The sequence below is a fragment of the Bacillus rossius genome, chromosome 1 (genome assembly GCF_032445375.1).
Source record: "Bacillus rossius redtenbacheri isolate Brsri chromosome 1, Brsri_v3, whole genome shotgun sequence".
Classification (NCBI taxonomy): Eukaryota; Metazoa; Arthropoda; class Insecta; order Phasmatodea; family Bacillidae; genus Bacillus; species Bacillus rossius.
Window position 1 is genome coordinate 304,054,353 of NC_086330.1, and position 16,106 is coordinate 304,070,458.

The 16,106-nt window shown below is 35.9% G+C and overlaps 2 protein-coding genes across 5 annotated transcripts in view; both read right to left on the reverse strand.

The window, feature by feature from the left end:
* LOC134527844 (uncharacterized) overlaps window positions 1-16,106 on the reverse strand; it is a 286,375-nt gene that overhangs the window by 20,753 nt on the left and 249,516 nt on the right. For all 4 annotated transcript variants that reach the window (XM_063360800.1, XM_063360797.1, XM_063360799.1 and 1 more), the window contains exon 28: window positions 14,093-14,271. In XM_063360800.1, the coding sequence (XP_063216870.1) occupies window positions 14,093-14,271 (179 nt within the window). The remainder of the gene's footprint in view (window positions 1-14,092; window positions 14,272-16,106) is intronic.
* The window catches only part of LOC134527847 (cation channel sperm-associated protein 2-like), a 254,149-nt gene that overhangs the window by 7,571 nt on the left and 230,472 nt on the right, over window positions 1-16,106 (reverse strand). The gene's annotated exons all lie outside the window — the stretch shown is intronic.

Below are 16,106 nucleotides of genomic sequence, written 5' to 3' on the forward strand. Positions count from 1 at the left end.
TATGCCCAATATCCCGTCTCAGATAATTGAATTATCCTCAAACCATGTTTACCTTTTTTTCATCCCCTTAGGGCAGAGGTCGGCAAATCGCTACTTGCGAGGCGCGTGTAGCTAAGATTTTTCGGCTGCCACAGAAGAAAAAAAAAGCATAACATAGTCAAGCAGTATAATCATTCATAACACATGTCATCAACCTGCGTGCTCGCACCCCTACCATCTCACCGCCCCGACACCGCATTTGCCCAGTTGCTTTATTTTTATTTTAATAATTAAAATAATTTAGGTTTTCTTGTTTTATCAGTAGACTCTACTAATGACTACCATATTTTTTATATTTACGTGTTTTTTTCCTCTTAAGTAGCCTAATTTATAAGATTTTATCTTGAATTTATGAATAAATTTTTCAAATTTATCTCTTTTTATTATCGTCTTAAAATTCCATGTAGACACAAAAAAAAATATATGTTGCGGCTTACTGAAAAATTGGAGAATCTGTTTACTTAATATTTGGTTCGCTCAAAAGTCTGCAGACCCCTGACTTAGGGGTAGAAGTCTGTTTTATATATATATATATATATATATATATATCCCAGTGTTTAGTTTAGCCAAAGACCTCTCAAATGTTGATGAAACTTTTATTATTTGTAAAGTAGTTTTTGATTGATGCCAGATCCAACTGACAAAAATTTAAAAAACTAATTTTTGAGATATAAATGATGATCATAGCCATTTCCAATATTCGACGTGACGTCTAATAAATCGATGAATGCCGGCTGCACGCATGAAAAAGTGTCCCGTTATGCACATTGTCCCATTATGCTCATTTTAAATTGCTCTTTGCTAACCTGAACCTCCTAGCATTGCGACCGAGTCCGTGCCGTAATTCTGTTTTCATGCATTTCAATGTAACATTTTCATTGCTCTTTGCTAATCCGTTCCTCCTAGCATTGCTGCAGAGTCCGTGGCGCAAATATATTATTTTTTACTGCATCTTGGTGTTGGGTAAGCCATTTTCCTTCACATCATCCTTGAAACACTCCCATTCGTTTCCTACTTTTCCTATCATCGTCCTATCCTTAACAGAATAACACAGATTGGAAGAAGTTAAATAGCAAACATGTAGTCAAAATAATCTCTTCGTTTAAGTAATAAACATATTTGAATTAATGAGTGCAAATAAAAGTAAATTTATCAATTAAATTGTAGATTTCATTTCACTCCTTCTTTGTATCCATACAAAATAGTGATAATTCAATAAAAATGATTCAATTTTATTCATAAAAGTATGCAATCATTTTATCAATGTTTTGTTATGACATTGTCACGTTAAACTATCGTCCGTAAATCTACTTTACAGATAACCAATTTTTTTTTTAAATGTTATTTTTTTTTTAATAATTTCATGCAATGTCTCAACTATGTACCTTAAACAGTTTATTAATTAGTTTATATGGTACCAAACACTAGTGAAAATAAACAATTGGATAATTATTTGTAGGAAGAAATGTACAGATTTGAACTACATTAATTAAATTATATTTTTTAGTTACACAAAAAAAAACACCACAATATTAGAGATTCAGGTGCGTTTTATATTTTATGTTAAAGTATTAATATGATGGAGTATGAAAGCGAAGTTAAAAATTTTAAGAATACTCGCCAGAATTCAGTTTAAATTATTTTGTTCTTATTTATTTATTTATTTTAGTTTGTAACATGTGCCATGCCTACCAATAGCCAAGGGCTTGAGCGGTGGACACGACATATACAGACAGGTTCAAAACAGAAAATAAAAAATTTTTTAAAAAAATATACAGAAACAAAATTGGTCACTGCAAGTACCTGGACACTATCTTGTCGGTACCAAAGTAGGCAAGCTCTACCTGAGGTAAAACCACAGCAGGTAGGTACATCCACAGTTGGCTCACACAAGAAAACAAGCATACCAGATACTAACAGTGACTAAAACAAAATAACTAGTACAAAAGAAACACGACACATACTCAATGGAATATAAGAACATAAAATTTAAGGACAGATAAATTAAAATATTAATAATCAATGAAATAATAATAGGAAAAACCCACATGGCAGAAAAGACCAGCAACTACAGTCCAAACAGTTTGGCTGGGTTGGGATGTCCGAGCAGCCCCCCCCCCCCCACCCCCCCCCCCCACAACCCTAACACTTATACAATTAGTCGAGAGGCCACCCACTCCTTTCCCCAGCTTCCCTGCCCGGAGTGCTCGGTCTCAACTGCCTCAAGTGTTTAAGGTCAGAATTATAAATATAAGAATATACAAGGGAAAATATCAGTAATATTCAGACTATTATGTTGCCATTATGGCGACCGGCCCATCCTCTTCGGGTTCAGAGAATTTCTCATTGCTATTGCACACCATTTATAAATTGTCACTCACTGAAATTTCATTGCCTTCATTTTCATTTAACCACTTCTTTACTTCATCGTCATTGATTTAATCACATCCAGGCAGGGGTTTTACAAGCCCTGCAATCTGACACTCTTCTTCATTTCAAACAGTTTCATTTTTATTGCTTCTGGTTTCTCCCCAGTCCATTTTTCAGTTGCTTCATGATCAAACAGCCTCCCCCATGACCTAACCAGTGTAATCTGTCCCATGCTTGGGATACCCACATCACCACATCTAACTTGTCCACCTTTTTTTAAGGATTCTGTAACACTTTCACCCTCATCCATTCCAGCAATCAACAGCGTTAAGTAACTTATGGTGATAAGTACATTTCAGTGATTCAAGCACTCCTGATAAAGGGATGTCACATTTGGCAGTAAAAACATACTGTTACGATCGCGCTTGGCTGCAGTGCTTGGCGTCACCGCGCTCGTTCGGCCTGTCTGCGCCCCCGTCCACCCGCATCCTCTCCCTGGTATCTCGTGTCATACTATCTCGCGACATCCTGACCTTCGCAGCGCGCACCTGCCTCAGATCGAGTTACTTAAAAGAGGCCGCACTGCAGCATAAAAGGACTCAGACATGTTTATCGGCGCATTTTGTGGGAACCCGATGCTTGTTGCGTTTATCGGCATTCTTTGAGCAGCCGCCGCATCCTTCGACAGGACTCACGACACGTTTATCGGCGCGTTTTGTGGGAACCTGATGCTTGTTGCGTTTATCGGCATTCTTTAAGCAGCCGCTGCATCCTTCGACGGGACTCACGACACGTTTCTGGGCATTTCGACGGCGAAGGTCGCGCGATATCTTGGATACATGCCCGATTGTTCTGGACGGGAACCCAAGAGCTATATAAGGAGGTGGGGCCGACCTTCGAGAGAGTCAGAGTCAGTTCGGAGTGAGCAGTGAGACTTCAGTCAGGAGTTCTCCCGCGGCGGAGTTTCCGGGCAATAGTGCCGCGGGTGCGGCAGAGTGGCGAAGTCCTTGGACGAAGGTTCCAGGGCAGGGAGTGAGTGAGTTCAGTGGAGTCGGGAGTTTTCCCGCGGTGGAGTTTCCGGGCGAAAGAGTCGTGGGTGCAGCGGAGTCCCGAGCGAAGTTGCGAGCGAGGAGTCGAGCGGATCCTCGGCGAAGGGGAAGTTCATCGGCGGTGGCGGAATGTGGCAACAGAGTCCCGCGGCGGAGATTCACGAAGGGTGCTGCGGCGAGAGTTGCGCCAGAGGTGTGGCCCAGCGAGGTGTGTGGAACGAGTGACTGGGGAATAGATATTTCTTTAAGTGTAGTTAATTTTTTGCCATCTTGGAAGATTAATTGTAAGTGACATAAGTAGTGGAAATAAATAAAACTGTGTGTGTGATAAAAATCTTTAATTGGGCTATCCTTTACGAACCCGCGGTAAATCGTAACAATACATTTTAAGTTGTCATTTATCTTTTCAATTTCAAATGGCAAATTATTTTTCGCTGAATGTTTTTAAAATTTTAACACAAACTGCTTGTGAAACCAATCACGAAATATTTCACTGTTCATCCATACGCTACACTGGTTTTTGTAGAAAACTGGCAGGGGAAAGCCCTAGGATTTTCGGATTATCCAATAAATCCCAGTGGAAGTTTGTAGTGAAATCCTATAGCATTCATTGCTTTGATATAAAATGGTGATTATCTCCTTTTTATACCAAGGGACACTATCTTCTTGTTTTGAAGCTAAAGTGTAGGTCGGCAGCATTTTATAGTTGAGCCCCAGTTTCATCATAGTTATAGAGTTGTTCTCTGAAATCCCATCTTCATCTAAAGTGTAAAATAAATTTGTATTTGTCCATATCATCTTGGTTAGCAGAAAGTTTTTCACCACTGATCTGTAGTTTCCGCACACCATAACGATTTTTCCAACTTTCTAACCATCCCTCATTGGCTCTGATTTCTTTATTGAAGTGCAAAGCTTTTTCTTTTAACAAAGGACCTGAGATAGGCAATCTGTGCTCTCTTCTTTGGGTAAACCAAAAATAAAAGGCCTCAATAACTTTGTTGTAAGTGGGTTTCTTCATCATACTGAGTTTTTTTACCCCACTTGTTGAAGCTTGCGATGAGCACCACATCTCAATCTCACTCCTCATTTTTTTCCAGTCACTCACAGTGCTCATTCCTGCTTCCACGTCAGTAGCAGTCTTCTCAGATGTTTCACCAGCATCCAACCTCTTTAGAGCAAAAAACTTATCATCTATTGTTACAACAGTTTTCTTCCTTTTCTCTGCCATTTTAGCAAAAACCACCGATAAAAAAAATATGAAGAATAACAATAACTGCAAACACTTCTGACATATAGTTTAGAAATTTACTTGCAAATCAAACTGTCACTTTAAAATGTAAACACAGGCTGCGGGTAGCAAGTGGCAAGCAGATGGCAGTCGAGGTTGAGAATAAGGGAAGGGGTTTCCGAAAAAGGGCCAATGACAGTGTCAAGGCGCAACCCCGCTCGGAAATAGAGACTACGCGGGCATACAACATTCCAACTGCAACTTTCACTTTTCCATCCCTCTCACATGGCAAACTATCTTGCACACAAATTTTGCTAACCAAAATTGAAAAATTAGTTTGGAGATATATCCGCATATGGGAGGGTCTGGTTATCACAGGTCCGGATATGACAGGTTGTATTGTATAATGATAAGGTAATATGTACAAACAAGGAACCTTACAAAAACTAAAAATTCCAAATAAAGACTAATGAACTATTACAAGACTACCGGAAAGTATTTAATGTTAACATAATTATATATAAACATATAAAAATTTAAAAAAAATTAAATTTACTGGACTTGTGAGTGGAGTAAGTGGAGTGATTAACTTCTAGATTTCATGATTTGTTTACTGTGGCTCGAGATGACTCTCTACATGAGGTCATTATAGTTGTGGAGAAAAGTTTGAAGTGAACGAGTATTAAATTAAGAAATTTTCAGCCCAGTATTATCGAAACATATACAATTATTTTCGGAACTATAACAATTTTGTACAAAGTGAATCTAAATAAGCTTAAGGTAAATCAAGGAAATCACATTAGGTGGAGGTAAGATCTCAAGATTCATTAGTTGAATTAATATATTCTGAATATTTTCTAATTTATTTAAATCAACCATCTTGATGTCATTCCAGATTTTTTTAAAAGTTGTCCAATTTAGATCTAATTAATGTGAAATAGAGGGAAAGATCTGAGATTGGATTAGTAGCATGAATAGTAATTAATTTAATAAGGGCAAGAGTCCTTCGAGAAGAAGAGTATAGATCGTCAACGTACTTATGAAATAATAATTTGGAGTCTAAAATGACACCAAGATTTTGACGTGATAAAATCTTATAAATCAATGAACGCCCGCTGCACGCACGAAAAAGCATGACTCGTCACGTTCCACCTGAGCCCAGCGTGCAAGAACCGGCCAACCACCGTGAGAGAAAATCTTCTATAATATCAATAATATAACAGGTTAAGGCAGGCTTTTTAACTAATTGTTCGTGATTATATTTAAACAAATTATTTAAATTAAATTTGCAAAAACTGTAAATAAAATTTGAAAATTAAAAAGTATGCAATTTTTTATCAATGTTTTCTTATGACGTGATCACGTAAAATTATCGTCCGTAAACCGACTTTACAGACAACCCCCTTTTTTTTAATAAAGAGATATTTGGGAATTAAAGTGTATTTTAATAGGTAATTAAATTCAACTGGCTGGTATACCCTTGCAAAGGATCTTATTTTAGTATTATCTTTATTAGTGTAACCAAATTTTTTTGCACCAATTATTGACTTTTATAATGTCATTTTTTTAGTAAGAAGCAATCATAGGATGTTGTAATTTTCTGGTATAGTTTTAGGTCAACTGCAAAACGTACTTCAATAGAGTGATTTAGAACCTGAGTGATATCATTAATATAATAAAAAGGAGAGGTGATAAAGTATCTCCTTGAAGAACACCAGAACAAGCTTTAAAACAATGTAGAGTTATGAATGATTAATAAGAGAGACGAAAAAACTTTTTTTTTTAGTAACTTGAAAACCATTTAAAAAAATTACTGATTAAACCAAAATATGATAATTTACAAAGTATTAAAAATAATGAACTGTATTGAAAGCCTTCGCTAAGTCGAAGTAGCAAGCATCAACCTGTCGACATTCCTCTTCTTAAACCATGTTGATTACAAGATAATTTATTATTAATTTGAAAATTTAAAAAAAATTTTCTCAAAAAAATTGGGGAGCCATTAAGTAATGAAATTAACTGATAATTTGAGTAATTTAATTCATAACTTTTTGTGTACAGGGACTGACTACCTTTGCTGTTTTCCATTTATTAGATAAAACTAGAGTTTTCAAACTATTATTAAAATTATATTGCAAAAGATGCTGATGTGCCTGTGGAGACTAGACGTATTTACAGGAAAAAAAAATACAAAAAAAATTGATTTTGTGGTTGATTTTATTAAGCAATCTTAGGGACTGGAATTGCTCTATAAGAAAAAATTGTAAAATATATTTGGATTCTAACCTCAGCATTGGCAAAATTTGGTGCATGTATGATAAATCCATTTAAGCTGTAGAGCAAAAAGTTACTAAAGTTCTTTTTAGACAGTATTTGTATCAAAGTTTAATTTGAGTTTTAAAACCAAGACTTATAATATATGCTCAACATTCTTAGAGTATACTAAGGCCCAGAATCATGAGAAAGATGAAGAGAAAAAAAAAACTCTTAACTTAATTTGAAACTTCACAAAAAATTGCCAAAGCCCTTCTGAAAGATGGTTTATTTACATAATCCTTTGACATGCAAAAAAAAAAACCCTATGTCAAAGTTGTATGATCAGAATTGATATTATTCTCAGCAATTGTACTGTTACAACCTTACTACAGTATCTGGCATTTCGAATGGCGAATCAGCTTTGGCTAAGGACAACATTTCTGTTTACATTTGGTGTGATCATGAAATGAAAAAAATCACTTATCGAGATATCAGCAGTATACAATGAGTTACAAAGCTACACACAGATAACTTTAATGATAGTGATGCCATTCAGTTGGTCGCAGATGGTTGATCAGAGCAAAATAAAAAAACATACTACTGACAACATTGTGGCTGTTATGGTTATATCGTAGCCCACAACAAATAAAGCAAATAGAAATAGTGTACCCTGTTACTGGCCATTAACTTAAGCTGAGCTATATAGATTTTGGCTTGATAGAAAGATTGATTAACAAGAAAGATATTATTGTGGATATCAAAGACTATCATGATGCTTTTAAAGCTTAAGGTCCCCGCCTACCCGGGAAAACACATGATGTGCAGGGCTTAAAAAAAACAACTAAAGATATCCGAGTCAGTTATGTTTAGGAAAAGCATTTAAGAGTCCGCTGAGGACCGATAAGCAGTTTAGTTTTCGAATTAAGTTTTTAAACAGTATTTTTAGAACAGTGAAAATGGCTAAATGGCATGTTTTCAAAGTAATTTTTAGGCATAAAACAACCAGTACAGATTCTTGAAAGCACTTAAGGGACTTGCATTATACCTTTATATCCATTTCTCAGCAATATATTGTAACGGTCACCGCTCAGATTTCATAGTTGTCTTATATACAAGAAGACTGTGCGCCAGTGCTTTGTGCTTAGAAGCATTACTGCTAAAAACACCATCGAGCATCACACTTATCATCCTGCCTCACTAACACAGATACACCCTTGACTAGGTGGGCCCCTTTAGGTATTATTAAAACAGCTTGGTAAGGGTTGGCAAACCATGACTGGAGGTCAGATACAAAACAGTGTATCAAGACACTAAAAAACTTCATTTTAAGATTTCCTATGTCAGAAAGTTACTTTTAACCAAAGAAGGACCAAATCAAACTGTTACTGTTCAAGGTGAGATGCAATCTCTAACCAATACTGCATAATCTCTACAGATGACCAAAAATGGGAAGGTAATTTCCATGGTTAACCCTAATGTGCTGAAAGTTGGAGTTAAAGTAAATCTGAGCCAAAATTGCAAATGTAGAAAAACTGCTGAAAGCACTCTATGGAAATGAATGGATTCAAACTGAAGAACTACAGTGGTATAGGAAACAATAGATGAAAACAATAGATGAAAACAATATGCTGCTCAACATGTTGTACATTATGCCGACGATGAACCTGAGTGTGACTGTATGAATGAAGAAATTGTTGAAGAAATGAACATTTTGGAAACTGTTTTGCCTTAAAGACACAAAACAATAACGTTTCTAGTTTTACATTGTAGTAACCATGAGTTTTTCTTACTTTTGTACAAATGATACATTTTTACGTGACAATGTCTAATAAATCGATGAACGCTGGCTGCACACACGAAAAAGTGTCCCGTAACGCACATTGTCCCATTACGATGTGTCCCGTTACGCTCATTGTACGCTTGCGCCGCATCTATCTCTCTTCCACTCGATTGGAACAACCATCGATTTGACTTTTCAATAATGTTTTCGTCGTTTGAATTATTAATATTATGTAATTTAATGATCGTCCACCGATTTTCAGCACAATCGGTACGGTTATTTAAAAGTAATGTTGAATTTTCAAATACGTTTTTGTACGAACAATGGTGTTTTACACTTACACATAATAATTCAAATTACACCCGGGATCTTTTGCACAATGTTTTAAAAAATATTGTAACACATTATAAATAAGTTTGGTGTATTTGGGATGCGTATTTGTTATAAAATCGTATTATAAAAACGAAATAATATTATTCCCCTACGGTGCTGTCATCTACGGTGACGGACGCGAACCGAATGAATCGCGTTATCTATCCGCGACACGTGAACTGTTTCGTTGACTGTTTATAAAGTGAAGTGAAAAGTTAATGTGGTTTTCATTGCTTATTACAACAACAATTTTGGCAATAAAGGTTAATTATTCTTGCATTTTAAAAATCTGATTACTAGTATAATTTCAAGTATTTATTCTATTATTATTAAAATAAAAATGATTCAATTTTATTCATGAAAGTATGCAATCATTTCATCAATATTTTGTTATGACGTCACGTTAAACTATTGTCCGTAAACCAACTTTACAGACAACCAATTTTTTTTATTACAATTTAAAATATTGCTATGTAGTAATGCTGTTGATTTAAATCTTCCAACTGAACATATAATTAAAAATGGTGTAACTTACAAGATCAGATCACAGTTCTAAGTGCTCACAATTTGTTAAAAAGATGGCCAAATCCAACAAAGTTTGCTACAAAGATTGCCAACTCCTAACCTTAGTTGCAAACCTGGCCAAGAACATATTTCAATCTTAAATAGCTAAAATCCCAGTTTTTCGCCTCTCGTTAAAAATTTGACAAAATGGACTTGGCCATGTTTGTAACTAGGCTACTCAAATATTCAAGATACACTTCAGGAGTAATGTCCAGGGGTAAGTAGATAAAACCGAGAGTTACAGTATTAGTAAGAGTTGATATTTTCAGACAGATCGTTTCAACAGCGGGAAAGTAAAGGACATACCCTGTTTTATCGCATAATCGTCGCACGCGCATAATCGTCGCACCTATAGTTTAGGGCGTCAAAATTTGGATAGAAATAACTTCTTGTGTAAACGTCGCATGATGTTTTTGGTGCAGCTATTAGAGTCCGAGCGCTTTGTGTAGGTATCTTTTCTGTATAAAACAGTGTTTTAAAGTATAAATTTAATATTTATTCGGACATTACCACTTACTTATTTATTACCACTTACTTATTTAATTAACGGAAATACGAAGTTGTCTGATGTGTACATTTTCTTTTAAAGTCTTTTTAAACGTTAAAACCTTTTATCTGTTCATCTGCGTTGCCGCTGTGTACCGCTTCTAAAAATGTAGCCAGTGCTAGTTGGCATCATTCATATTTGGTTATGTTGCTTCCCGTATAGAGCGCACACACGTAGTCAAATATCGATACTGATACCTCGCCGATTGCATGCAACACGCACTCTCTGTCGAGTACTGAGTTAACTAACATTTGTTGGCCCACACTCTTTCGTGGTGTGTACTACGGCGATAGTTATGCGTTAGTTCAGGCTCGAATTTGCATTTTAATGCATGACTTATTAATTTAAATTGTTCGGCGTGCTTTTATATACTCCACTTTTTAAATAAATCTACTTTACATGAATTCGTTTTGTTTTTATAAATAACATTAACTAGCAAAAAAAATTTTTTTTCGCATAAACGTTGCACCCCTACTTTTCAAACTTGATTTTAGTATAAAATGTGCGACAATTATGGGATAAAACACGGTAATTAGGATGAATTGATATAAATTTAAATTTATTAACTGCTGAAAGAACTCCGCCACCTCTTTTCTTCTTAGTTAGTTGAGTTTTATTTACATATTTACACTTGGGTTGTTACAAAAAATATGCAAATACTAAAAAAATATTTAATCTAATTCCCATATCATGAAACTTAATACCGTATTGGTCCGAATATAGGCCAACCTTTTTTGCCAGTTTTGTCAACCTTGAAATCTAGAGTCTGCCTATAATGGGGCACTAGCCAAAATAGTATAATTAAACACATACATTTCAAGGAGAATCACTTATGACATAAAAATGTTATCAGATATACAATTCATTGACCTAAAATTACGCCGTACTTACGTGGAATTAGTAATTTTTCCAACTTAGAAATTTAGTAAACACACTTAACCCCAATAACATAAGTTAAGTACACAGATGTGGTCACTTGTAGCACATAGCTTTTAAAAGCTCGGTCTGGTTATTTTTGAACTGTATTTAACAGGCTGCTGTAATTTTATTTGCTTGTAAAATGTGGTATTTACAGTAAACAATTAGTAAAGACAGCAATTTTGCAGTAAGGTTATTTACCGTAGTATGCTTTATTTACTCTTCTACCACAGGAAAAACAAAATGGCACCAGTGTTGGCAACTTGTAATTGCGACACGAATAAACAAATACCGGTACATACCAACAGTAACAAGAATACAACCTATTTGCAATATTGGCTGTTTTATGGTTGATTCATACACGTTTTACATGAAACCATTTTGGGTTTTTTACGTCAAAATTAAACGTACCGGTAAATGTTTTACATCACAATTTCTATGAACTTATAAAATGTAGCCATTGCCGTAAAAAATGTTGGCACCACTACAATAGAATGTGAAGATAAACGGAAACACAGCTTATATATATTTATATATTTTGGTAAGTAAGAATAACACATTTTGTCAGTTCAATAAATACTAACTTAGTTGAAATGTTACTGAGGTAATATGCTGCTGATAATTAGGGACCCCAGAAAATGGTAAATAAAACTGGCTCATTTCTGTGTAAAAAAATGACAAAAGCGGTGCAAAAAATCGGTGTAAAATTAAGCGAGTGGTGCAAAAAATCGGTGTAAAAATAATCAATCAGTAGAGACCCCAAAAAATTTTGAAAAAATTATGCCATTGCCAGTGTATAAAAAACCTCATAGCCTTACTGCTTCCTTATTTGCCTGGCCAATTTTTGGGACATAAGTTTCTCTAAGAGTGTTGGCTGATGATGGCAAATCCCCTGCACCTAACATGTATACATAACTTACAATATACTTATAAATAGGTAGCATTTATAAGGTTATCGCTGAAAATATTAATGGGCTAATTTACTCAAAACAATTCTTAGCCAAACCTAACCTAATTTTTTCTAGATTAGGTACTGCTGGATTACAGTCAAACCATCAATCAAACAGTCAAAAATATCTTGTGGTGTGCTTACCATTTCACAATGCAATCCATCCTATTTATGTGTTTGTTAATCTGAGGTACTTGCAAGGTAAGTTGGGCCTAAAGGTAAGTTAATAGATAATATTGTAGGCCTACATATGCTTATGAACTTTTATTAGAGGGGGAAAACATTTCTAAATAAATAAGGCTAACCTTCAATTCCCTCATAGCTGGATGATCAGCTTTTTCCAAAGGAATGTTAACTTCCAGCATCATATTAACAAAATCAGAAACAAATTCTTGTTTTCTGCACTTTCAAGCTTGTTTGCTTTATTCACGCTGTCGCCTATTGAGATTTGTTTAGACACGGTAGAATGCTTGACAAAATAATAGTCTTTTTTGTTTTGTTTTGTGTGTGTCATTTGCCACATGATTTTTGCACGTGTCTTTGCGTGTCCAATCAACCCGCACGTTGCAGAACTTGCACATCATAATTTTGTCACGCTGATCAAAAATATAAAATCATCCGATTTCATCTCTCTTTCGCGATCAAACATTGTCGAAGTTTTCGGTGTCTTAGCCACAAATTCAATTGTATCACAAAACTTACAAAATGTGGACGGTAGTTGTAAACACTCATAGATATGTGCACGCAAAAATGACTGCCATCTTAGCTCCATGCGATTAAATTAGGTTAGAAAAATCGACACCAGTGCGCCTTGCGGCAGAAACGACCATTATTCAAAACACGAAAATTGTGGAGTCAATTTTGTTATGTTGGTAGTGCGCACATATCGATTGTTGACATTTGTTACATTTTGTTTTCATTTGCGATGGCAATATTAACTGCTTGTAAACAGAGTAATAAAAATACGTGGATTTCAGTAACGTGTCAAAACGAAGATAATATCACGGCACTAGTCTTTCAGTCTATGTTTATTTCACACCTATGTTTATAATGGCGTAAATAAATAGAACTTGCGACATAAGGACATTATTTTGTGCAAAAAAGCGTGAACTTCCCGCGAAAATTCATGAATTTCGCGACTATGTCAAAATCAAAGGAAAGTCGCAAAATTCGTTTAAAGTATCAAATTTTCGCGTTATTTCGTGAATTTCGCGCTTCACCATTTTTCGGGGTCTCTACTGATAATCATTTTAGATAGTTAAAATTTATTTATCCCTGATTTTTAGTGTGCTGTAGAAGGGGTCAGCCTATTTTCGGACCAATACATTAATTAAATTCTCCTGAACTAAAAGTAGTATTTAGGACTCGTCTTGCATTTTGGTAAATACAGTATTTAGATGTTTAGGATGTTCCCTGAAGTGTTCAACATTCCCAGAGAACTGTAGCTGCTTGAGGCAAACAAAGACATTTCCTTGATAGATAGGTTCTGTAGAGATCAATGATGTTGGTTTCTATCAACTACACAGTTGCTAGTACTTGCATTTCTAAATTTTCCTTAAGTATTTTTCTTTGAAACTTAAGAATTTGAGGATTTGATTGGTTCATCCCTAATAATAATTTTTTAAGTTATAGTCAAATGAAAATTTCATTGAAGTTGTATAATCATCTCTTACATTTCAAAGATTTATAATGATGATGCAAGATAACTATTATCTTGACTCACAGGCGCAAAACTTTTTGAACTGTGTTAAAACTTGAAAGGATAAAAAAAAAAAAAAAGTACTGAATTCATTTCATCTTAAAATGACACTTTTTTTTTGGTGCATCTTAAAATCTATGGTAACCTCAGTTTGCAGAATTTACTCAGTTCTATAGTGAACCTGTATTGAATCTTTTAAATTGATGAACATCTTAGATTCGAGCAAATACAGTAAATAAAAGAGTGAAAACGATCTGGTAGTGAGAACTGTGGATGAGGAGCTAGCAGAAAGCTGCAGCAGCGTCTGCAGTCTACACTCACCATGTCCTTGAAGCGGACACACGGCTGCACTGGCGTCTCCCCTGGTCTGCCATGCACGCCCAGGTTCTGGAATACCTCTTCCATCATTTGCTCCTGGGACTTCTCCCCGGCCGCGCATGAGCCCGTGCCACCAGCTGCACAGCGAGCCAGCACCTCCACGTACTCGGGGCACTGCTTCCCTGTGCACAGATGACAGCTGTTAGCTCGGGTGGTGTTACAGATCATTGGTATCACAAAACAAAGGCCACTGACTTCGTTACAATTTATATTAAATCATATAAATGTTAGGTACACAATCTATCCCTATAATCAAACTGTAATGAAGATGTGTCTGCACACGGAATATATGATACGTACTTAGCCAAAACCTTGATGCTTACAATTTTTGTGAGTTTGTAAATCTGATACAGATTATGCAAAATTCCATCTCAAAGAGTTTAATATAATTTAGACTGCTAATAATGTATAATGTAAAGAAACAATTATAAGTTTTTTGAATCCAAATAAGTTACCTTGCTACCCACGATGCATATATATTCATTGTAGAGATAGATATGATCCTGATTTTTTCCGAAAAACTGGGAATATAAGATTTCCAAAATGTCAGGTGGGAAATGTTTTTTTTTCCCTCCTGAAACCTGATTTTGTCACATTTTTTCTATTGAAAATCATGACAACCTACCTTGTGTTTGATAATTTCCCACTATGTAAACAATAGATTATGTTATGACGATCATGCAATTTTAAGTACTGTATTTACCCATGTAGGGACCGCATTATTTTATGGAGATTTTTAGTGTAAAAAATTGTACTGCCTCCCACAAGCAAATTTTGGGTTCAAAAAAATATATAGTATTGTGTGGTTGAATATGTGAGTAAATAACTAATGTATGTTGGATTTAATAAATATAACTCCACAAGAAGAGATGAGAGGAAAATCTATAAATTAACCAGCCGAGAGTGAAAGAAAATAGAGTGTGCATGCACGTGTGAGAGGGTGAGAAAGAGTGTGCATGCGTGCGCAAGAGAGAGTGAGAAAGAGAGTGTGTGCATGTGCAAGAGAGTGAGAAAGAGAGCGTGTGCATGTGTACGAGAGTGAGAGAGAGCACACACATGGGAGAGAGAGAGTGTATGCATGCGCATGACAGAGTGAGAAAGAGAGAGCACGTGCATGCGAGAGAGAGAGTGTGAGAGAGAGCGCGACAGATTGAGAATGTGAGAGCGTGTGTATGTGTAGAGAGTGGAGGGGGGCGGGGCGTGCACGTGCGTGAGGCCATATGGCAGTGTTTACAGTTTTCCCTCCCTGTTTGTTAATGTCCAGAGAACTGGCACCCACACAATTAACATGCCTATCTTGACAGGTGTTCATGACACAGCTGTGTCCAATAATTATTGTTTTCGAATGAGTTTTCCCACGCTTTCAACTGAACATACTATGACAAAACTGCAGCCATGACTAGTGTTTCTAAGAGCACCTGGTAAACTCCGTGCTAGATGGAACTGACACAGAGTAGCTTGCCGCCACTTCTCTCTCTCTGTGGCGAATAGATTGGCAAAAAAAAAAAAAAAATACAATGGAGGAAAGGGAAATATGGGTATAAAAAATAATAGTCTTCTCTTTTGTCTTGTTAGGAAGTGCAGGAATTGGATGGGTTGTAAATATGGAGGGGGATGGGGAGTGAGGGAAGTGGCCTGTCTAAAACCCTCCCGTAGTAATTTTACACGCCAATGAGCTGAGAATAGGAACACTTCACTTGTATCCTTGGAACTCTAGTGAAGACAGGTATATGGTGAAGTGACCCATACACAGGGGTGACCCATGCAGTGAAAATGTTAGATTTCTTTGCCCAAAAATTTTGAGTGCGACCGATACGAAGGGGCAAACTTTCTGCTGGTAAATAAGGTACTCTTTCTCTAATATGCACAGTATATAAAAAGATCCAACTCCGATGCCTTTGTGCCCTGATACCGTTGTGGTGCAAGAAATCTGGCCCTACCAGAAAAGTCCTGATTT